This window comes from Ruditapes philippinarum, unplaced genomic scaffold (assembly GCF_026571515.1).
Source record: "Ruditapes philippinarum isolate M1 unplaced genomic scaffold, ASM2657151v2 ctg1341_1_1_1_1, whole genome shotgun sequence".
NCBI classification, from domain to species: domain Eukaryota; kingdom Metazoa; phylum Mollusca; class Bivalvia; order Venerida; family Veneridae; genus Ruditapes; species Ruditapes philippinarum.
In genome coordinates, this window is record NW_026860555.1 from 278,198 (window position 1) to 301,695 (window position 23,498).

At 32.3% G+C, this 23,498-nt stretch overlaps 1 protein-coding gene across 1 annotated transcript in view; it reads left to right on the forward strand.

The window, feature by feature from the left end:
- The window catches only part of LOC132760596 (protein mono-ADP-ribosyltransferase PARP14-like), a 92,172-nt gene that overhangs the window by 54,000 nt on the left and 14,674 nt on the right, over positions 1 to 23,498 (forward strand). The window contains exons 23-29 of the mRNA XM_060752604.1: positions 931 to 988; positions 1,312 to 1,473; positions 1,982 to 2,047; positions 3,002 to 3,175; positions 5,066 to 5,275; positions 6,514 to 6,731; positions 6,942 to 7,066. Of these exons, the coding sequence (XP_060608587.1) occupies positions 931 to 988; positions 1,312 to 1,473; positions 1,982 to 2,047; positions 3,002 to 3,175; positions 5,066 to 5,275; positions 6,514 to 6,731; positions 6,942 to 7,066 (1,013 nt within the window). The remainder of the gene's footprint in view (positions 1 to 930; positions 989 to 1,311; positions 1,474 to 1,981; positions 2,048 to 3,001; positions 3,176 to 5,065; positions 5,276 to 6,513; positions 6,732 to 6,941; positions 7,067 to 23,498) is intronic.

The window sequence follows — 23,498 nt, forward strand, 5'->3', positions numbered from 1 at the left end:
TGACCTTGTCTTAGGGGTCATATGCCATATTGCTTTCGAGATATCGCCCCTTTCCCAGATTTGTTTAACACTTCAAAGAACCTTTAAGAACTATTAACCGTGTAAGTCCGGCTAGTATCTCGTTTTGTGAAAACGATTTTATTTTCATATTCTAAATTTCTAAGATTTAGAAGAAAGAAAAGCGATTTCCGTTAGGGTACAGTTATAAACTTGAAACTTGACTTTCACAATTGCAACAAGTACTGTGCAAGGCCAATTACTACAATATCTAAAAAGGCATGTTTAATAGTCGAACTGGTTGATTTAAACTTCATTTGAAGCTGTTAAAATTTCACAAAATGATTGCCTTTTATTCGATATATTGAAAAGTATGGTTACCTATTTGTCAAATACCACATTTGAAATGAACGCTCGGGCTAGAATGGACAATCAATAGTTATCTACAACGGCTGTAAACGTATCATTACATACCTATGTGTCTTGTTATATAAAATTAATTTAAATCCATGTTTTTAAGTTTTCTTACCTATTTAAGCTATAATTTAAAAGGACGAACACGTACTATCTAGTATTATTTTGTGGACATAATCTGACCTTTGGTTGTTAATAACTCCATTGATATTTTAGTATCTAGTTAAGACAATTTACAAAACGCGTTTAAATAGTCATACAAGTAGCGCATTATTTCCATTGGGTGGCTGGCTGATAACTCGCATCAATTGGAATAAAGACATATTTGTATATTTTACCTTCTTGTCCTTGTATAGATATACATGTATATATAAGTCAATACATTGTTTATAGGAAATGTAAATTAATCTGTAAACGAGATATCTCCATTAACCTTATTTATCGGTGGAAGTATTGTAACTTGTAAATTTCAAAAGATACATTCATTATAACAAGATGCTTTAAATAACTTTCTTTTAGGCATTTGAAAATGAAGAATCAAAGATACTTCGCAATGGAATATCAACTAAAAAGGGAGGTAATTTCTGTCACAACTTATTAAGTTTTCCTAAATCAATATTATAATTTGTATTTGTCTTATATTATGAACAGCAATTTAGTATGGTGCGAAAATACTGAGATTAAGAAAAGGTTCGACCGAGTGTAATTCATCACAGCATAAGTGTATATCATTGTTTTGACATATTATATTTTCTGTTATTCGTATTGTTACGCAAAATTATTTGTAACACTGAATGATACAGAGAGGATAACAATACAATGAAACTTCTTTTTCTTTCCACAAAACAATATCTGATAAGTGTTTCAAAAAAAGCTTATATTAATTGAAGATAATTTCAGATGATTTTGAAGACACGAGCTATGAATTACTGTCAAATGACAGCGAATCTGTCACCCGTATGTTCGGAAAGGTCACACTGACGGTAAAACTTGGTGATTTACTGGCAGAAAAGGCAAACTGTATCGTTAACAGTACCAATGTAGATTTGGATTTGTCTGTTGGTATGACAGTATTTGTTTTTAAACTATGATCTATTACATTCATTTTCTTCATCTCTTCTTAAATAAGGCATCAGAAAACGTTTGAACACATTTTGCAAAAATATTTTCGATTGCAATTTATAATTGTATTTATGACAAGAATGTTAAGATGTATTGAAATATAATTGACACCGTCACAACATTTAATTCCCCTTTTTTCATTGTATAAGTCGCATAATCAGCGAAAGTTCTTGTTTCTTTTATACACAATATCTATTCCAGAGCGTTTTTGTTATGATAATGATCCCACTTGATATTTAATTTTCTTTATCAACCTATTCTGTTTGCTTAGTTGCCATTTATTTCATTTTAAGATTGAAGACATTTTCACGAAAGTCGTGTATATTTTTTAATAAGAAATTATTACTTTTGACATTGTGATTCAAAAGTGACATACTATTCATTCCTGTCACATGAACATTTATATATTTGTTATTTAATATAATGAAATGGAAGTTTTTGTTTTTAGGTGCCGTATCAAAAGTTATTTTACAACAAGGGGGTAAGATGTTGCAAGCAGAGCTTGATCGAAACAGTAAATTTATTTATCAATCTGTAGAAATAATTAATTCCTTACTTATTTTTGCCAAACAAAACTATTTCTAAGTATATTATTAGTTAAAAGGATTTTGTCAGGATATACAGTCCTATTTAAACAACTGATATTTTTAGAAACTTTGTTTACCTTTTTCAGCTTTGTTTTGGTCGATGGCTCTACAAAGGAAGTGTAGAAGGCTCTCATTTCAGGACCGTTATCCATTTTCTGGCCCTTCTATGACGTGTATTAATGTATTTAATACACTTGATAGATCTAATAGGGGGGGCAAAAAAAAAAAAAAAAAAAAAAAAAAAAAAAAAAACTTTCAAATATTTCCTTCGTTGAAATTCTTTTCACTGTACAGTAACTTATACAGAGTTGCTTGTATATAAACAGTCCATTAGAATCAAGGAACACGTTCTACTTTCTTGTAATGAAATTGCCGTTTTTTTATTCTTGAAATTATAAAAAGACTGTATTTGTACAAATTGCGCTTAAGTTCTCATAATAAAATCAAGCGATTTGTGCTAAAACACTTCTTCATTTTTACATGTAACTGTTTTGACAACGTACAATGTGACGTCATTTCTTCAGTTTGTGCACGTACTCGTGCTCAGCGGGCCGATTATGATTGACCGCAACTCATAATCGGTAACGTGATACTCATAAACAGCTGAAATCATAAACACTAGACAGTTTTGTTACTATATGTAGTTACAAGTGTATTAAATAACATAAACGGACTTTTTGTGTTTCCTGGGTGACAGTTTATAGCAAAGAATCAAATGAAGGAAAAATAAATTAAGCGCAATAAGATACATGTTCTTATGAAAATACCTGTTTTAGTTTCACGTGTTCTGTGTAACTCTTCAAGTGATTCAAATGAATAATGTATTCGCTTCTATTGTAATTACTAAATGTTTTTGTAATATGAATTTTTCATCATTTCAGAAAATATGATGAAGAGTGAGTTTTTAGTTGTGACAAGTGCTCCAAACTTACCAAGTAATTCAATTATGCACATTGTTGTGAATACAGATGAAATAACGGACACTGTCCTGAAATGTTTGGAAGAAGCAGAGCAGCAAAAAATGACAAGTTTAGCTTTCCCAGCACTTGGCACAGGTACAATGATATGTGTTTATTTTATTACATGTATTTAATCCAGATTTTAAATTTATGCATATGGTTTTTATTTACATTGGTACAAAATAGACTTACATTTGTTTTGTTATGGAGTTTTTATTTCACCACAATCTGCAATGATGTCGAAAATAGCGATTCACCAGTGTGAATGTGTGCGTGCGCTCGTGCGTTGGTTCGTAAGTGTGTTTGTAACATAGATTAAAAAGTGTACACAAAAAAATCTTAGCAAACTCATGTTTGATTTTATTTAAACTTGCAACATTGTTCCTTGGATAAAGGACTTCCAAAGTTGTAAATGTTTAAATCTGGTTGCCATGACAATTGAAAGGAATTTTATTGGATTTTCTTTTCAAATTTCTCCTCTGAAACAAAAGGCTAAGACCATAGATATTTTGCACTATGCATTATCCTGTGGACCTCTACTAAGATTGTTTAAACTATATCTCATTAGCACGCCCGAGATGTTATGTGTTTTCCTTATATGTATAAAGGAAACATTTAAAAAAACTCCAGAACTACAAGGGCTTGTACATGTTATGTTTTGCTTTGTTTCGAACAAAAAAAACAACAAAAAAACAACAACAACAACAAATAGCTGAGATTTAATCTTAAGGTCATGGGCTATATAGCAAGTGGACATATGCTTGCTTTTCTCTAGCAAGAGAACTGTTTGCTTTTCAGAGATATTTATAAAAATGATTTGACTACATTGTAAGGATATTACGATTCACACAAATCTACCCTTCCCTCGTAAAGAAAGGTAGTATAGATTAGTTTAAATCTATATAAATTATGTTTATTGTCTCTAGTGGTGGTTTTAAATTGAAAATGTTTTGATTATGCTTTCAGAACTAGATAATTCTTTTTAAATGAAAAGATTTAAGGATAAAAACTAACAGTATTTCAAAGGTTGATAAATGTTTATCACGAAAGAATTATTTTAATTTTATTTTAAATCAGTTATTATACTATAGCCTTTGTATCGGTGCATTAGATACATCTGCACATTGTATTTCATTAAACATATTGAAATACGACCTTGACCTCCAAATTTACAAGACACTATTTCATTATTGCAAAGTTCAGTTGTACACAAACAAAATTGGATCATCTGTTCCTACTATTTAATGTCTGATTAATGCGGTTGCATAGCATTCTTTTCACAATCTTGCATTCTTGTTAAATTTTCTTTGGCACGAGGCAATGAAGTTGTTTTCAAATGTTACTTTAATTAAACTGAACTTTTATATAAAACTGTATTTTTACTTTGCCCATACCATAAAATCTTCCAATTTCGACATCTGCCATTTATATCTTAATTAGATTTTACTTGGATACAAAACAATGTTATTTGCAAAGTTTTAATTCCGTTCAGATTCGTTTTACGTACAAGTAGCAAGATAAGGTAGACCACCCCTAATGGACACTATAAAGAACTGTAAAATCGACAACTTATGACCGTTATATGCCTTAAATGTCACCTGTATGCAAACTTTAAACAAAATTTACTGTGTGGTTAATGAGTTATGGACATTTTTCTGCACTAAAACTTTACTATTAGAAGGGTTCTTTTTCAGAAATAAGGAAACTCTAAATATTCTATAATATCATCATTATGAAAAATGTTTTCCTATTGCTCATTGTTAAGAAAGAAATAATAACATTCAGATCATTTTACTAGCAGTAAGCGACATCAACTTGCTCAATCAAAGAAAATAGAAAGTCACTTGCTCTTTGATATTTGGTACATGTACACATAATTACAACATATTTATGTACTTGTAGTACCGTATTTACGTGTTGTTGTGAAATCAGATCAACGACTTATTAAAGCAATTTCAACAGTTAACTTTTAACCAATAATTCTAGGTATGAATACATCAGATTCTTCGACTATCGGTCGGGGAATGGTCAATGCTGTCGAACAATTCTCGTATACGAATCCAAAGCATTTGAAGGATGTTAGATTTGTGGTTTTTCAAAGACCGATGCTTCGAGAATTCATTAAAGTTGCGTATGATGCGAATGATACAAAAAATAAAAAAGGTTTCATTGGAAAACTGTGGTCAAATGTCAAAGGTAAATTCAGATGTATAATAATTTAAGGCATATTTAATGGCAACATGTATTGCTAATATAAATATTATTTGCGCATTCAAATTAAAACGCCCACATTTTAAGTAGAATTTCTAAGATTATAGTATTAAATTGATTTGATAAAATGAATTTCATACAATTAATTATGGAACACTATTTTAAGATTTATAAAAGGTAGAGAAAATCGAGCTTCATTTATGTTTTGAAATCGTAGGTTTTATGACTTTATTTAAGTTAAAGATGTTTGTTAATATTTTAAAGCGTTGCATAAATGTCAGTCAGAAAAGAAAAACGTGCTTGTTTTTAACACGTTGCTATGTAATGCAATGCAATTTTACTCTTAGAAACACACCATACTCATTGAAATTCAACGAGAAAATTGTCGCAATTCTTATATGTGATAATTATTAGCTGCTTAATAAATTGTTATATTAGTCGTTTTTATTTCCACTTGATTGTTGCAAAGTTTATCTTTAAATGTTTTGATCCAATTCTATTTAAATTAATATCTCTTCGAAACTCATTGATATAAAGAAAAATATTATTGTTTACTAATTGAATTAGTTTTGAAATGTTCAGTTGCACTTGTATTACCAAACACGACCCTTGAAAAATTTAGTTAATCACTTTAAAAGTTTGTGTGATGGGTTATGGACGTTGTGAACATTCCGCAGTGCCTTATTCTTGCATGTCAGGAAAGATTATCTACCGTTTACACCGGTGCTAAAAGCACTGTCTTGCATCCTCCATGTAAGACAAGTCGCGTGCTTTAAATGACGTCATGGCATTGTGCCTTTTATGAATGAATTGCGTTCTTAGGATGACGTCACTTAACCGTTATGAATGAAGTTGTACGTTCATATGCTACTATAAGAAAAAAGTGCGTAATGAGAATATCAGTTTTCGTAATTTCTGTTCTGAAAATAATTGATAGTAATATCAATTATCGGCGGTCGGTATAGACGAGAATATCTAGCTCTCGGGTAACTGTTTAATGGAAACTCGACAGAGCCTAGTTACCGCCGTAAACAATCACCCTCGAGCTAGATATTCCGGTCTGTACCGGCAGCCAGTGTAAAATTCATATAAGATGTTATGATTGTTGATCGTTTTCACAATGCTTTTTGTGTATATTTTTCCTATTTTTCTATTTTTACTGTTCTAGTTGCATTGAATAAATATAATGTAATAGCTGTGACAGCTTGTGTTACATTACACAGGTGTGTTCAGTGGTAGTTACGATACTGATGACCCAAATAAAAGTCAAATAGATTCGTCACAGGACGAGACTGACGTCAACAAAGTTACATTTTATATCTATTCTCTCGGCGAAGATGTAATAGACAATGCAATAAGGAGACTGGATTTATTTATTGAAAAAGAAGTTGAGTCAAAGACATTCACTGATTACATTATACAGCAACTTGATGAAGATCAGGTATTTCATGCACATTTCGAAACAACTAGAAAAACATTTTTATAAGACTAATGTTTTACTTCTGAATGTTAAAATTTTAAGATTTCAATCTTATCAGGAATCAAAGAGTCCGTATTATGTTACATATTTATACGTTATTAAAGCTCCTTTATTATGAAAAGAGGGACATAATAACTTTCTATAAAAACGTGACTTCTGTATATTTTTAAGGTTTCAGAAGTTACATCCATAGCAAAGCATTATAACATTGACATCAAAATAGATCAACAAAGCTGTATGATAAAGATCCTTGGGATGAAGGACAATTTTATCAAAGCGTATGATAAAATACAAAGGTAACAAAATTTTCCCCCACATCCTCTTATTTTTAAAGAAGCATACCCCAGAAGAAAACAGAAAATCGACTGTTGTACTAAAATTTAAACTATTTTTCAAAAAGATTTAATAGTTGCAAAAAACCTCGAAAAGTCGCTTTAAACATCAATGTTTTTTTTTATCATTTATGCTACGAATTCAGATCCGAGACCAATGGGATCCGGGCTCGCATCAAACATAATGGGAAACAAATAAACTGCTTTTGTTTGGATATTTGTTGTAGGTTCTGGCATAAAAATGTTATTTATTAATGAATACTTATTAAATTGACCTGTTTATCAATTTGAACTCAACCAAGCAATGTGAAAAGAGCTATACCAGAGAAAACATTGACTAGCTTTGAAAACAATTTCCCATTCCCATTTTAATTCAAAACTATATAAAACAAGTTGTATAACGCCCTGTCGGACCGTATATGTCACGGAACGTATTTGTCACACGTGTGTGACATATTCGGCCGAATTAATCACAACTGTCTGTATGTGCCATATACGTTTCTACAATTAAGTAGTAAATACCTGACCGTATATGTCACACATTTTACACAGTAAACTAAAATTATCATTGTCGTTTTACCTACCTTTATCAACGTTAATAATACACCATCATTATCATCATCAACATCATCAACAACAACAACAACAACAACAACAACAACAACAACAACAACATTATTAACAACATAATCATCAATGATATATCATTATCCACACCGCTTATTATTTTACCAGTAATATGATTTCTGTGTCCATACACAGCGACTGGCTTTGTCGAAAATATGTGATAAATATTTTCGACATTAATATTTATTGACTTGAAGATAAAATATCGAGGGGGATGAGTATTTTAACTTTTTACTTTTCCATGCGCCTGTGCCTGTCTATATGCGTCTCTTCGTCCTATAAATAATTAAGTGTCTTTAAATTTTACATTAACGTTGGTCAGCGTTATGTTATTTTGCACATTGGGTTTCGCTTGTCGATTTGAACAGTCATGCTAGAGGTATTGCCCTTGACTTAGTCAAATCGGAAATTGTCAACTTATGTCGCGTGTAGCTTCAACAGTATTTGAACTAGGGGCATTGTCATGAAACTTACATGAATGTATGTTCTCCTGAGGTTAAGCTTGTCCATTACCGCAGTAATGCCTTCACTAAGTACAAATTTTCAATTAATACATTTGTCGCATGTAGCCAAACAGTAGTTGAGTTAAGGTATTGAAACTTTACGTGGGTATTACACAAGATATGAAGTTGTGTACATTGGGTTTCGTTTGTCAATTTCCCGCATTTATGCCAAAGCTGTTGCCCTCTACTTACTCGAAATCAGCAATTTTCAACATGTCATGCATGTTGTTTAAGAAACAATTATAGCTAGCGTCATTAACTTTTATATCAATGTTTGTATGCTTATAATGTATATTGTTGTGCACGTGAGGTTTTCGTGTGGATTTGCACAGTAATGTCAGATTTGTTGTGTCTTTTACTAAGTTATTATTTAAAATTTTCCCTTGTGTGGCTGACGAGCTAAAAGGTGTTTAAAGAAGAGTCAAGAAACCTTACAAACAATGCTGGTCAGCATATGTTGTTGTGCATCTGGGATTTCACTTATAGATTTAATTAGTGCTGTCATAGTTATAGCCCTTGACTCATGGAATTTTGTATAAAAGATGGGTAGTCGGGGCATGTATGTTTTAAGGTTTTGATAAGATTTATTGCCATGCTGAAGATAAATTTTTGACATTTTTATAAGTATCAAATTTCATGATTTTATATTTCTGTTTTACAAACTCTTGTCTTTTCTTGGATTTGAACCCACGCCCTATCGAAACTCTGTGTCCTCGCTGAATATGAATACTCTTCAGAAATGAGATTCCGCAATCAGGACGGGCTAGGACGTGGATTTTTATGCCATCGCAGCATCTGGAAAAGTCCAATTTCAACCAAACTTGGCAAGATTGATCTTTGGGTGAAGGGCTTCTAAAGTTGTTCAAAATATTTCATTCCATGCAGAAATCTGGTTGCCATGGCAACCAAAAGGAATTATAAGAATAAATTAAAAAAATCTTCTTGTAAAGACCCAAAAGGCATAGAGCTTAGATATTTTGCATAGGGCATTTTCTGGTAGACCTCTACCAAGTTTGTTCAAATTATAGCCCAGGGGTCAAAATCGGCCCCACCCCGGGGGTCATTGATTTTCACTATATGTACATATAGTAAAAACTTAAAATACCTTCTTGTAAAGACCCAAAAGGCCTAGAGCTTAGATATTTTGCATAAGGCATTGTCTTGTAGACTCTTTCCAAGATTGTTCAAATTATAGCCCTGGGGTCAAAATCGGCCCCGCCCCTGGGGTCATTGATTTTCACTATATGTACATATAGTAAAAACTTAAAATACCCTCTTGGAAAGACCCAAAAGGCCTTGAGCTTAGATATTTTGCATTTGGCATTGTGTGTAAGACCTCTACCCAGATTGTTCAAATTATAGCCCTGGGGTCAAAATCGGCCCCGCCCCAGGGGTTTTGATTTTCCTTATATGTTTATAGTAAAAACTTATAGTAAAAACTTAAAAAAATTTTCTTCTAGCAATTGACAAATGCTAGAGGTTAGATACTTTGCATAAAACATTGTGTAGTGAACCTCTAGCAAGGTTGTTCAAATTATAGCCATTGGGTCAAAATTGCCCCAGCCCCGGGGGTCAATGATTTTCAATATATACATATAGTAAAAAAAAAAATCTCATTGTCTGAAGGTACAAGGCTTAGAGCTTTAATATTTGTTAAATGATATCATCTACAGGTACTCTATCAAAGTTGTTCAAATTTTGCCTCTAGTGTCAAAATTAGCCGCGCCCCGGGGGCCATAGGTTATACTTATATATATATAGTAAAAAGTCATCTTCTCTAAATTTACAAAGGCTAGAGTTAAGATATTTTGCATAAAACATTGTGTAGTGAACCTCAAGCATGATTGTACAAATTATAGCCCTGGGGTCAAAATTGGCCCCACCCCCAGGGGTCTTTGATTTTCACTATGTACATATAGTAAACATTGAAAAATCTTCTTGTCTGAAGGTACAAGGCTTAGAGCTTTGATATTTGGTATATAATATCATATATGGGTCCTCTACTAAAGTTGTTTTAATTATGCTCCTAGTGTTAAAATTGCCCTGCCCCAGAGGCGATAGTTTTCCTTATATGTATAAAGTAAAAACTTGCAAAATCTTCTTCTCTGAACTGACGAAGGCTAGAGGTTAAATATATGGCATGAGACTTTGCGAAGTGAACCTCTACCAAGATTGTTCAAATTATAGCCCTGGGGTCAAAATTGGTTCCGCCCTGGGGGTCATTGATTTTCATTATGTACATATAGTAAAAAGATAAAAAAAAATTTTGTCTGAAGGTACAAGGCATAGAGCTTTGATGTTTGTTATATAATATCATCTATAGGTCCTCTACCAAAGTTGTTCAAATTTTTCCCCTGGTGTCAAAATTGGCCCTGCCCGGGGGCATTGATTCTCATTATGTACACATAGTAAAAACAGAAAATAAAACAATTGTTTCCTGAATGGGAGAAAGCTACAGCTTAGATATTTGACTTGAAATATTGTTTGGTGGACCTGTATCAAGATTGTTTTGAATTAAATCCTTGGGTCAAAATTTTGCCTTGCCCAAGGGGACAGTGACCTACTTTCTTGTCCTTTGATGTACAGCAATCAAATTTTGACTATGTGCACAGTTTTAGTTGTAAAATTGAACTTTGATATCAGGTGACCTAGATTTTGATGACGTGACCTACTTTCTTGCCTTTGATGTACAGCTATGAAATTTGAACCATGTGCACAGATTAAGAATTGTAAAGTGAACTTTGATATCTGCTGACCTAGATTTTGACACAGTGTCTTACTGTGTTGTCCTTTGATGTAATCATGAAATTTAGGCTGTGTGAAATATGACCTTCACCACCAAATTCACTAGACTCAAGTGCATTGATATATTCCTACTCTGATCTTTTATTGGATTAACAATAGATTTATCCACTAATCTGATAATAAGAATTAGATAGGGCAGGGATCTATGCATAATGACAATCTTCAATTGTATAGAAACAAAAAAAAATCTGTTCCTACACTACTATTTAGTGTTGTATTAACGCGGTGGCATAGCAGTTTTCTCAAATGCAATCTTGTTTTTACATCTATGTCCTCACCTCGACTTTGCCCGACCTACCAAGTCCAAGTGCGTCCTTACCACGACTTCAGTTTACTCCTTTCATGCAGTACTGAAAACAACGAGCTTAGCGAACATGAGATTTTAAGTATTGGATATGCATAACTTAGTATCTTGTTCTTACGAGATCTTCAGACAGTCGGAATATGTTTAACATGGTAAAAACACATTTTTGTAGTGTATTTTGATTAGTTTTTTAATTATCTACCTTTATAATTCTTAATATGTTTGCCCAAAAAATTACTTGGAAACTATTGAAATTTTTTTTAAAACTTCATACAATGATAGATGCCAGTAAAAAGAACGGTAAATGATTATAATTTTATCTTGATTTATCAACCTTTATGATACTTCAAAATATTTAATAATGCTTGTGCTGAGTATATCTTCTAAACTTTCAAAAATAATCATTCAAACTTCACACATTCCCAATTGAAGTAATGTGTCATTATAATTCCGCATTACTATCGTTACGAATTATTTCGAATTATTTCCCTTTATTATTTTAAAAACTATTTCCGAAAATGATATTTTTGCAACTACAAACAGTTAAAATTGACACGTTGGTTGTTAAAAATATTTAAGGAATATGACTAAAAATTCTAACGGTGATAGATACCAGTGAAAAGTCAGGAAGTGAAGCAAAAAAAAAATCATAAATCTACATTGCTTATAATTTCAATTATCTTCCAATATGATATTTATTTTTTAAATAATGCTTGTGCAAAGAATACATTCTAATTTGTCAAAAGTATCTTTTTGAATGAGACCATGTTTGACCATTGAATCAAATAAATTTAAATATTCATTGTGTGAAAAATATCGATAGATAAATTGTCTTGTAGGATTTAATAGCAAAAATAGATTCTTTGACTAGTTAATTTGTTTATTTACGTTTCACCCATGCATATTTACATAGTACAAAACATTTATAAAATACATATATAAAAAAGCGTGGCCAATCTATCACAGATTTATAGGAGACTATCGTTATACAGCTTAAAAAAACTAGATAAAATCAAAAATACAAATGATTAAACATTTTTGATTGTTACTGAGTATATTATTTTCTTATTTATATCTTCAAAACTCTAATGATATACATTTTGTATTCCATCCTGACATATAAACATAGATAAATATGATGTTGTAATGAATGATGTGTGAGACAGTAACATTTCTTTACATTTAATTTAAAGATTTAGATTACCATTGCTAATCTGCCCTGTAATAATGAAGATTAAGATAACTGTTTAAAAAAATAAAAATGATATAAAATACACATATAAAGACCTATATCAATCCTGATCATACCAGACATGAACTGATTAGCAATGACTAAATAGTTATCTACATTTAGCTACAAACATAAAAGAAAGATAATAAAAAGATACAACATTTTATGTACATTAAAAAAAAATTCTACATTTAGATAAAATATATTTAAGTAAGCGTAACCTTATTAATGATACAAAGTGTCAAAACGTGAGAGAAGTATGTTACAGCAGGTTTTGGCAGATAATTTTGCAATTTCGGGACTTGAGAGTACAAACATACTTTTTGTTCATCATTCATATGAATAAAATCAGCATTGATATCTTTGGCTTTATCAAATAAAACATTTCTATGACGTTGGTAAGCAGGACATTGTGTTAATACATGTATTTCTGTTTCAATATTTTGTTTACAAATTGGACACATCCTTTTATTGACATCTAAATTTTCATATCTTCCTGTTTCCAGACGGAAGGGTGCAACTCCACATCTAAATTTTGCTATTGCTGATCGATGCTTTGTAGGTATTGGTAAATATACATATCTTTCAGTTTCATACTGATATTTAAACAATTGATATATGCGCAGTTTATTTCTGGTACTACCAACAGAACCAGTTGGACTAGATATACGTTGTTTCCATTAATTAATAAACAAATTTATACTATTTTGCCCAACCATATCACAAAATTTCCTAGATGACAAAACATTTCATGTATCTAATATATGTGATAAATTTATCAATTTGAAATGTTCTACAAAGTTGAACTGCCAGTTTTTACGTGCTAGATCTAGAATAATGATATGCATAAACTTTATAATTCAGTCGATCTCTATTCATTCTATGATATCTATGCCACAGCCTAGCTACCGATACCCACTGTTTCACATGCTGTGGTTGCCAAGCAAGTTCGCTGCAGTTGGGATGTACTTTCCCTAACCTAAATAAATCGCATAGCTCAATTTTGCACTGCGTTTATACATGAATAAGACTTAGTACCCCATATGGAGGCGCCATAAGAAATAACAGGCTATACCATGCTGTCGTACAATTTGGTGAAAACATTGTAAGGCATGCCACCAAGACTTTTGGACTTTGCAATAAGGAGACCAAGTGCTCTTCCAGCACTTTGTGCTACAGATTTTGCTGTTTTACAAAAATCTAAATGTTTATCTAAAAGAATGCCTAGATAGGTATACTGAGTGGCAACTTGTAGACTATGGGTACCGCAAGTGAAAGCATGAGTGGTTTTTACAACAGATGGTGGTTTAAAGTGTACAATATTGCTCTTCTGTGGATTAACTATCATAGAATTTACATAACACCAATTTGACAAAACATCTAAGAAATCTTGTAAATCATTTTCATTCAAGTACAATATTATCGGCATACAGTAAAATACTGACAATTTCATTATCTATAGACACACATTTTCCTGTAGCTTTAATCGTAGTGACAAGGTCATTTAAAACACAAATTGAACAATAAAGGTGACAACGAACAACCTTGACGTAAACCACTTGTATTTTCAAACCAATCTGTATAATGACCATTTATTCTAAAACAGGATGACACCATTTTGTATAAGGATCTCAAGGCATTAAACATGCTACCCTCAATGCCAGTATCAAACAGTTTTTTCCATAACAGACTACGATTAATAAAATCATACGCTTTTCTAAAATCGATAAAGGCACAAAAGGTAGACTGTTTAAGTTTTTTCCTTGAATCACTAATATTACTTAATGTTGAGACATAATCTATGGTATTTCAATTTTTTCTGAACCCATTTTGTTCATCAGCTAAGATGTTATTACTTCCAGCCCAACTAGAGAGCCTATTATTTAATATAGAACAATAAATCTTATACATAGAGCAAGAAAGAGCTATAGCCCTGTAAGATAGTGGATCACGAGGATCAGCAGTACTAGACTTGGGTATAGGGGCAATAACAATTTTTCCTCAGTTAGTATGTATAGTTCCTGTTGTGGCGAGTGCAGCATGTTTCGCTTTTGCATTAGACCAAGAAAGTTTAGGTGTAAATGATAATCCAATATATTTGTAACAAGATGTAATATTAATTCACAGGAACACCACGACCAACGTCCTTATGACCGTAATGGACCGCCATTTCTAAACACGATTTTTTTTTCTATTTTTGATGATATATAGTCATTCCTGTATTAATACAAAATTTTGCGATGGTATTTAATTGTAATTGCATTTCATTTGCTGTTTCAGTTATGCAATTTGCAACGTCATTTAAAAAATAAAAATATTATAGCATGAATTTGATTCTAACTAAAATGTCTCAATGACCTTTTGTTGTTAGCAGGAAGCGAGATAACTCTTATCATAAACATTGAAAATAAAATCATTGTACTAGATACGCGCCCTTGCCTCGTACCATTATTACAGTTAAACGGCTTAGTTACTTTGTCAACCTAACCGCGTAGATTTGAATACATAGATATAAGTACACGCAAGATAGTTCCCCTTACCCCGATCTCATGTAAAATATTAAACAATTTGTGATGTAATATACATCAAAGGCTCTTTGAAAATCAACATAAAGAACATAAAACCTACCAACCGGTTTGCTTAGATATTTTTTGTACTTTGCAAAGTAAATATATTATCTACTGTAGAATATTCTGCCCAAAAACTTGCTTGAGCCTCGTCTATTTTGTTAAATTTTTCTGCCCATGTACATAAGCTATCGTAAATAATATTTTACAATATTTTTACATAACATTTATCAACAATATACCCCTATAAATCCAATTTATAACCAGACTTAGAAACAGGTGCAGTAATACTGTCTCTCGAAGTATCAGGAAAAATCTATTAAATTATCTATAAAAAGGCGTAAAAATTTATAAAATTCTGCCGCAAAGCCCTCTTTCCCTTGTTATTTCCCGATTTTTTGAATTATGTGTACTTTTTAAAATCCACCTGTAGTTATCATCGAATTCAAAATATTATTTTGTTCGTCGAATAACTCAGTCTCAATCAAATCGATAATATTTAATCCTGGGAGATTATTCTCCCTTTGAAACATTTCTTTTATGTATTTGGTTCTATATTTTCAGATTTAATTTCATCTTTCCTTGACTAGATTTCAACATTTGCCAAAATGCTTTAGGATTTTTATTTCACTTAAATTACTCATTTCTTTTAGTATGCTGTTAAAGGCGTTTTTTTTAACATGACACGTTTTCTTTAACTGTTTGTGCATATCCATATATTTCTGAAAATCTTGTTGATCATTTGTCCATCAAAATCGTCGTAGCGTAGCGTAATTAATTTGATATTAACAGATCGCTACAACTTTCGTCCTACCAGTACTTATTACCTAATTCTATTTAACTCAATTTCTATAGTCTATGCGTATGGAGGCTATCCGTTGCCAAAAATCCAGCTTGTTGATGTGAGTTGAACAGTTATCTTACGGACAAAATACAATTGTAATTCTTTGTATGTAAACTCCAATGTTGCATTCTTGTATTAAGTTTGCCGATTTAACATTGTAATCATGTATTTCAACAAATTATCCCCGTACTGCCTCTTTCCGATCAGCTAACAGATTTTTCTATAATAACTGACAGTGAAATTATAAAAATGAAATTTCTCTTCCAATTCTGCAAATATTATCATTTCAGCTAATAAATGCAAAAACTTTTTGAAATTTTATCTGAATTATTATTATGAATCGAGGACAAATCATTTCTTGTTCTTCAAAATTTCACAACCACTTTTCAATCAGTTAACAAAATATAAACTGTACCACATAAAAATTGTCATAAAATGTTAAAATACAACCAGTTATGTATTTTGAAGAAATTTTGACAAACTTAACTTCAGATAAATGGTAATAAACAATTTTAACCTATTTATAATGCCATTTTTCAATTTTGATATCTATTTGCAGTAGTAAAGCTGTCACAAGTGGGATATGGATGTACATCTCAATGTGCATAACAGAAAACGCCTGTTCTTGTGAATTTTTTAGGATCTTAGGGTCTATATGACCCCATTCTAGTGACAGCTTTCTGAAAAGTTATCAGAGAGAATGTTTTCCTTGGTTAAGTGACTGTTACTTTACTGACATATTACCTTCCAATTAAGAATTGTATGGTAAAATATGTACATATTAAAATTATAGCTTTCGAAGTGCAGTATACATTATGACTTAATGATATTGAAACAGTTGTCAACTTAATATCTATTTCTGCAGACTGACAAAAAACTGGGTCTGTAAATCAATTATATTTAGAAAATTATTGTGATTTGTAACTGGGTAAATAAAGGATTAGTGGAAAACACACATTTTACATATTTTGAACTAAAATACTGTTATTTTCTTTTTTAACACCATAATTGAGATTGCTGCTGATAAATGTAGTCAAGGTAAATACAAGATGTGCTTACAGTTTGGTTACATGACAAATAAGGTCAAAAATAAAGAATTTCTAGAGATGATTGAACATGATCGTGTATAAGCCGACAAAACAGAATTTACTTTTTTAGCTTTACATTGTCAACCCATCATGATTCGGATCAGCATAATCCAGCTTTACACGTTTTTCAATAGGAGATAAATACGCTACGCCCATTTTCCCCCGCCCACTACACCAGCGTAGTTTCCGTTTACCACACATTTGAGGGTGTTTAGTTATTCACCAAACATAATTCACTTGCATGATTGCCATTCTTTGCCTTTATTCAATCAGCGGACTATAAATCATTATAGGCATTTAAGTTTTGAAATATCTCCTAAAAAAAAAAAAAAAAAAAAAAAAAAACACAACAAAAAAACAGCAAAAAACAAAAGCTCACCAGGCTTATTACTGTCTGAGGTTAAATATTTTTCAAGGTTGGTTTAACTATTGATGAGACTAAATTCAACGACAAATAAATTTTACGGAGGGGGATTCAAATTTGCATAGGAATGAGTAAAATTGACAGTTAAGCTGCTACCTAACCACTTTCAAATATTCAAGTCAACATCTGTTAACGATTTCTTACGGTTTAATACTATTGCAGACTAAATTCTGGCTATTGTCTTTCCTAGTAGTAGCATTTACTATTACATTAGTAACCTTAATTCTAGCAGATGACTTGACAAGAAAAAACTTTTAACAATAGTAAAATCAAAACCAAAGTTGTATGTACCCTTTCATACATAACTTGTTATTTATACCATTTTGTATAGATATATTTTCCCATTTTCCCCATTTTTTTCAGTAATAATATATAAATGAGTCCAAAGATATGTATGTTGATTATCAATTTATGTATACCTTGTTTATTTTATCTCTAAGAAAGCAATCATTTACAAAACTTAATAAATATTCTGCGTAGTATTTCATGTACATAAAAACAGTTCTCTGCTTTTGATCAGATAGACAGCAAGTCTAGGTAACAGCTATTGACAACATGTATGCACAGATTTTAGAGCTGTTATTGATTCCGTACAATGCATAAAAGAAGACCTTAAGTATGTCAGCTTACATATATTTAATAATAAAAAGGCTTAATCACATCCTATGACTCAAAATGCCTCCCAATGGGGGTAAACAGAGATGCTAGGATACACTGAATATTTATTTCAACATTAAAATGGGACAAATTCACAAGTTATTGGTTATACAACGGAATCATTGATTATATCATAGTAAACTTTGAATAGTTCCGTGGTTATACACTTGGTCAAAAATTTGGACAATATTGTCTTTTAAAGAAATAAGGCACAGGCTTACTGTTCAGTTCTCTTTATTCTTGTTGCCAAAAGTGACTTCCATGTATCGTATTCTAGTACTGTTTGCTGAATGTAAAGAACATGCGTTCGAGTGCTACAGTTGTAACGTTTGAAGGCACACAAACCCTATTAATGTCAAAACAGCTTCCATTTTATCAAATCGAGATAATCAAAATACTAGTGCAGTATGTAACTTTCGGACCGACAATTAGAGTTTTAATAAAGTGTTTAGTATAACCGAAGTATGCATTGTCAAGTTTCAAAGGCTGGAATTTTGGCAACGAATGGATTCCAAATATGCGCATATCATATTCTCTGCAGATTATTCATTAGTTTATGTTTAAAATCTCATTTAATGTTAATATTAATATTTATGATATTATTCGCGTTTAAATTAAATACGTTGGTCATTTTTTCAATAAATGTATCTTGTGGGAATTACACCATTTGTATTTGAAAAATCTTTGAAAATCATTTGAAAAATCTTCTTGTCGGAATTGTCATCGATATGCTTAAAAAAGCTTCATATAGATCTGGTCTGATTCATCTTTTACACCAACATTGAGGTTATAAATGTAAACAATACAGAAGCAACAATGTCAACTTTATCGGAAACATCATGAGTAAGACATGTATAATTATCCAAAATGTCATCATATAGACGATTCCAGAAATAAGTCATTACCTGATTATCCGCCCCTGAATACTCTCCAGTATTTTATTGCCGCACTGAAACAATAGAACTAAGGAAGTCGATAAAATAGCTAATTAATCGACAACTTCAGGAGGTTTTGACGAATCTACTGGTTTAATTTGTTAAAATGCCTTACAATCGAACTGGTGGGAAACAGTGTGTTTTGATAAACCAATAATCAAAAAAAGATTTACGATTGAAAAATCTCAATGTGTTATGATCACAAAGTGGAATACAAAGATTGTTCTTGTCCACCACCATACAGATTTCACTGCATCCCAGTCGATATGGAAAAACGGCGAATGTGGATTAAAGCAGTAAACAGAAATATTTTAATCCGTCATCAAAATCATTGGTAAGTCAAATTAAATATTTGCTTTTAGCCATTATGGATAAACGTATTGTTAACAATGTATACTGTGGCAATGCAAATTTTCACTGAACTATGTAGATCTATATATAATACATGAAGTGAATGATGTACTTAAAATAATGACGAATGTATTTACATGAAAGCATGTCAAAATAACATTTTGATTTAAAAACAAATCAGTGTCTGCATCTTATTATGAAGGCTTTTATATACTTAACAAAATAATTTATATAAGCTTGATGGCGAAACAAGTTCTTGCAACTTATATAAATAGTTTGCGGGTCTATTTCATGTGCCAGTACCGGTAACGGCTCAAGACCATCTTTCCTGTATTGTATTCAATGTAACAGATAATTTATAAAAGATATAATGAACATTTAATATAATGTTATACATAAACAAGTCTCACTTAACAAATATTTCCTTGTGTTTCAGGTTTGTTCTTTACAATTTGCTGATGGCAAGCCAACAAGGGAAAATCCTGTGCCAAATGTGAACATGGGTTTTAATGTCACCTGTGTTACCCCTCTCCGACGGCCACTTATTCGAAAAGAATTAAATGTCACACTTACAGAAGAAAAGAAACGGCAGCAAACATCAGGATCTGGAAATGGATCGCCACCTGAGCAACTTTTTGCTACAAAAATACCATTTGAGCAATTGTTGAATTTTGACATTGAACATGATCAGTGTAGCTCTACTTGCTGCACATTAAATCCTGATGAGTGTCTAAATAAGGCACTGTAGTACCCAAACAATTGACATAATTGCTTTAGACCATACTAATCAATAATTATAGTAAAGGGACAAGAAATGCTTCCTGTCAAAAAAACATCTACTGAATTTTCATTAGACAATATATCAATAGACTATTAGACTATGTTGCTAATTTTTTTATACAGGCCTTAGTTTGACAGTGATGCTAACTCTTATAAAAACTCTGTCAGAGTATGGCAAAAAATGCCATACGACTTAGCAATATGCAATACGACTTAGTGTATCAACACAGTTAATGAACAATATCTACAGTTGCTAGGTAGACATAATGGCAATACATTTATATCCAAATAGTGTAATTTGGTTGCCAAGAGAAACATTACGTCGAACGTTGCCATTGTCATTTAAAGATACATTTCCAAAAACTACTTGTATAATAGATTGTTCGGAGATTTTTATTCAGCGTCCCTTTTGTTTAAATGTTCGAGCCAAAACTTACAAAAACAATAATACAGTTAAATTTCTAATTGCCAGTGCTCCAAGTGGATTTATCATGTTTGTGTCTTCTTTGTTTGATGGTCGTGCTAGTGATAATTGCATAAAAAAGTGGGTTTCTAAACTATTTGATTCCAGGAGACGAAGTTATAGCGGACAGGGGCTTTACTATAAGTGAGGAACTATGTGCACTTTTATGAAAGAAGGGGCCTCCGTGGCCGTGTGGTTCAGGTCGTTGTATTGAGATCACAGGTCCCTCACCGCTGTAGGTTCGATCCTCACTTGGGTCGAAATCTTTCATGTGAGTAAGCCATCCAGCTGGCTTACGGAAGGTCGGTGGTTCTACCCAGGTACCTGCTCGTGCCTGAAATAATGGCCGAAGGGGCACTTGGGGTCTTCCTCCACCAATAAAGCTGGAAAAAATCGACGAAAAAATCTCGGCGGGACGCTCTTGAGTGTACGGTCGCCCATATGGGCTTTCCGGCGGCGACCTTAAATAAACGCATAAAAAAATTATGAAAGGACGTAGACAACTTACAGAACAGGATGTGATTGACAGTAGGCGAATAGCCAATAATAGAATACATGTTGAACGAGCTATAATGAGAATGAAGTCTTACAGAATCTTGAATACAAAAATGGTCAACAAATCATTCAAAAATGCAAACAAAACTCTTTGTGCTGTTGTTGGCTTGTGTAATTTAAGAGATCAGCTTATAAAAGATGGCTATGGTGAAATCGATGACTGAAATATATTTTGAATTTATAGCCGCTAAAATCAGTTTAATTCAAGTACTATATGTAATAATTACAATAATAACCTTCCAAATAGACTGTGAATTCATGTAGACTTTATAGGATCTAATTCTTTATTATTTATTTCAACCTGTAAAAATTTATATATTTTTCAGAAATTTCAGGAATAATCTTAAAACATAACACACTTGATCATTTGTACTTTAAACTTTATTGCTGTACATTCACCTTTCATAATATTAAAATATTATTTTGTAACATGTTGTTGAATTTTATTTTATATATATAATTTTTATTATTATCACGTATTTTTTTACTGTCATAATGTCAACAGTACTGTACTTAATCAGTTATAGGTAGATATTAATGTACAGTTCTTCATAAATTGAACAAAATGTCAAATGTCATTTTGGTTGCTACATTACGAATATTTCACTTCCCTTTGCAAAAGTTTTTGTAATGTGCACACAGTGTAACCTGCCACTATGTTCCTCATCGGTCAGGCGGGGAAGTAAATGGCTAAATAAAATGTCCTAACCCCTGGAAGCAGTTTCTCAACAAATTCTGCATCATAGTTAAGGTCAAGCAACATTTGATAGTTTTTGCTCCAAAGAATAAACTTACACCTGCTTGAGTTTGTACAAACATTGTCATTTGAACCTGTGTATAGTATCCATTTTTACCTCTCGGATTAAGGATTGGCCTTCCATTAAGGTCTAATGTCACATTGTACTTTCCAGACTGTATGAGGTCTTGAATAGGTTTTGTTGGGCACTTGATTTCAATTATTGTATCTTGGTCAATAATGCCATCAGGACTAGCCCCAATGTATTGTGCATCTTTACGCAAAACAAGCCCACTGCATTGAATACTCAACCCGGTTTTGCTTTCAAACCACTGCATGCAAAAGGCTCACCTTTTTGACCGTGCCTCGTAGCTGCACAACCCTTAAATCTGTTGTAAATGTGACTGTTTATAAATTTTTCAGGATCAGCTCGTGTGGTCTTCGGTACACTATTTATTTTGCTAAAAGTCAGTTGCACTTTTCGACACACAATCCACAATGGCGATGACTGATCAACATTTTGTTTCTGAAGGAGATCTGCTTTACTATATCCAATCTTCACATAATTGTTAAAAAATGTTTTACACGGTGGGCATGATGGCACTGATGGAGTTATACCATCAATGTCGTGACAACCATGTGATAGAGGTTGTTTAGCCATTGAAGTTGTCTCTGGAGCACATAAAACCTAATTAAGCATGGTCCCTTTGCACTGCCACAGTTGTTGGAAGGGGTTTCTTTTCACAGACGTCTTCACATCCTTGTGATCCAGAAATTGCTGCGGGTTTGCCACTCTGTCACTTTCAATATATCTAAATTTCATGTTATTTGCTACGATGTCAGAAAGTTCTTCGTGAACTGACAAAATTTTGTGGGAGCCCTTACCCCAGGATCTTTCTCTATCAGTGCATGTCTCACCAGTCACGCCATGCTCCCATGCCATTATAAGTGCATATACAATGGCAGCTACATGACTACAACTTCTACCTGCTCCAGCCGGACATGTACAATAAGCAGTTAGGATGCTTGTCTCGGACACTGCAAAGCCAGGCATTGTAATCTACACGCCCAACAGCAGGCTGACTAGGTGCTTTGAAGTATTTAACATTTTCACTTTCACAATTATACACGTCACCCAACCATCCACTTTCTACGTAGTTCTTTGCATAGAGGGACCTGAACGCCTTCATTTCTTTTTCATCATATGCTTTGTGATGTATAAGGTAGTCAACCAAATTTTCATATGCTAAGCGTGGCCATGATTTCATGTTGTTAACAGTCCAGTTAGCATCATCGCTAGGTAATTCTTAAAAAACACAAATATGACGGAAATATTTAAATAATATGAAGCTGAAAATTTTTCATAGCTAGACTCTAGTAGAAACTTTGCAAGATATATATAGATCTATAACATCCCTGTAAAGTATAATACATATACATATACATGTATGTGTTAACATGTAAATTGAATTTCAAACTTCCTTGGTATTGCATCCAAAAAGGTACAAAAACACATACAAACGGAA